Genomic DNA, 1569 nt, shown 5'->3' with positions numbered 1-1569 from the left:
AACTACTTTTCAACGCACATAGTATGAGGAGATTCCTATGTATTTAAGGGAACAGAGTATTAAACTGTAGAAAGACATTTAAAGTAGAAAAGCAAAAGATAAGGCTCAAAACAATCAGTATGAAAGACGATCACAATTCTCGTTTACTTATACGGTGCATTGTAGCTATTTTGCACGAATAGCCAATAAGATAAGCTTGGATTTGTAGTAACAATTAATAAGCAATAATATAAAGCTAACCTGGAAACGAGCTTAGCTATCACCAATGAAATTAGAAAAATGGAAAAGCAGGAAAAAAAAAACAGAAGAAAAAGGAAGGAGCCTTCGTGCAGTGATTCTCGTAAATTATGCCCAAAAAATTTCACTTGGGCCTTTGGGACTTGGGAATGGTTAAAAAAGAAAAGAAGATAAAAATATAAGAAGACAGAGAGCGAGCGAGAATAGAGCCTCCAAAAGAAAAAATCATAGACATCCTATATTCACAAAAATTAGATGAATCAAATTTTTATCCACCATAAAATAAGGGGAAAAAATATCATTACAAATAACGACGGTGTGGTTTCCGTCGGCAATGTTCCCAATCGGCAATTCTCATCTTCACCTTCTCAAACTCCGATATCCCGCAGGGCAACGTGATCCCTCCGGAATGATTATACCCGTAAACCCGCTCGGCTTCCTTCAACAGCTCCGCAAATAGCGGGTGATTAAAATAAATTACGGGCACTACCACCCTGGTCGTGTCACCTTCTGAATCGCCAACGTACACGGCAAGATGCCCCTTCGGCACTCCAACCCGCTTCACTCCCTCCTCACCCAATTGGATGAAACCCGGATCCGCATTCGAATTACACAGCCCCTTGGTTCCACGTCGAAGAAACCTCGCAAAAGAGCAGATTCTGGATAACGGATTGTACCTTCGGGTTGGAGGACTCAAGAAACTGTTCCTGTAGATTCTTCTTCTGGGTCGGATTATCCACTTGAAAACCTTCACTAGCTTGCGTCCAAGCTTGAACCCTCTAATCTTCTTCATAATATTTTTGTCAAGAAAAAAAATGAAATATAATCAAATGGGTAGTGTTAAAATCTGATTTGGGAAATGGGTTTTCGCTAGACTGGCTACTGATGTCTGTTTTCAGACAAGGGTCAAAGCAATGCCTCTGTTCCTTGTTCTTATTTTATTTTTCAGGTTTCTGAGTTTGGTTTTATAGGAAAAGAAGAAGTGTTGACCCTGGTGGTTTTGGGCAGTGGATGAATACCTGAATTCGAGTTTGAAGTATGACAGAATAAGGTTCGGACGGTGGGAGATTGAGAGAAGTTTATATAGGAGACTTTTGAGTTGTCAGACTAGCGTAAGAAAAGAGAGGTGCATAAAAAGATATGGTATGGTCGGCACCGGGCACGCGCTGATGCTCGGAAGCGTGGGACAGAAAAAAACAAAATAAAGTAAATTAAAAATTTTCTTGTTTTGAGGTGTTACCAAGTTTGTACCACATATAAATATTGGAATTCTAACCTCAATTATGTGAGGATAACATGGGTTTCAAATTGAGGCATATGCAATCCACATAT

General features: G+C 39.5%; 1 protein-coding gene across 1 annotated transcript; it reads right to left on the bottom strand.

The window, feature by feature from the left end:
• Positions 1-452: 452 nt before the first annotated feature.
• Positions 453-1354, bottom strand: LOC18606320 (auxin-responsive protein SAUR36). The gene has a single exon (XM_007039868.3). It carries the CDS (start codon positions 1028-1030, stop codon positions 539-541), a length of 492 nt encoding a protein of 163 aa, XP_007039930.3. The 5' UTR covers positions 1031-1354; the 3' UTR covers positions 453-538.
• Between the last annotated feature and the right edge of the window lie 215 nt (positions 1355-1569).

Source organism: Theobroma cacao, chromosome 3 (genome assembly GCF_053813885.1).
Source record: "Theobroma cacao isolate CCN51 chromosome 3, ASM5381388v1, whole genome shotgun sequence".
Taxonomy (NCBI): domain Eukaryota; kingdom Viridiplantae; phylum Streptophyta; class Magnoliopsida; order Malvales; family Malvaceae; genus Theobroma; species Theobroma cacao.
The sequence above is the reverse complement of the archived record's forward strand: the minus strand, read 5'-3'. Positions and strand labels throughout refer to the sequence as shown.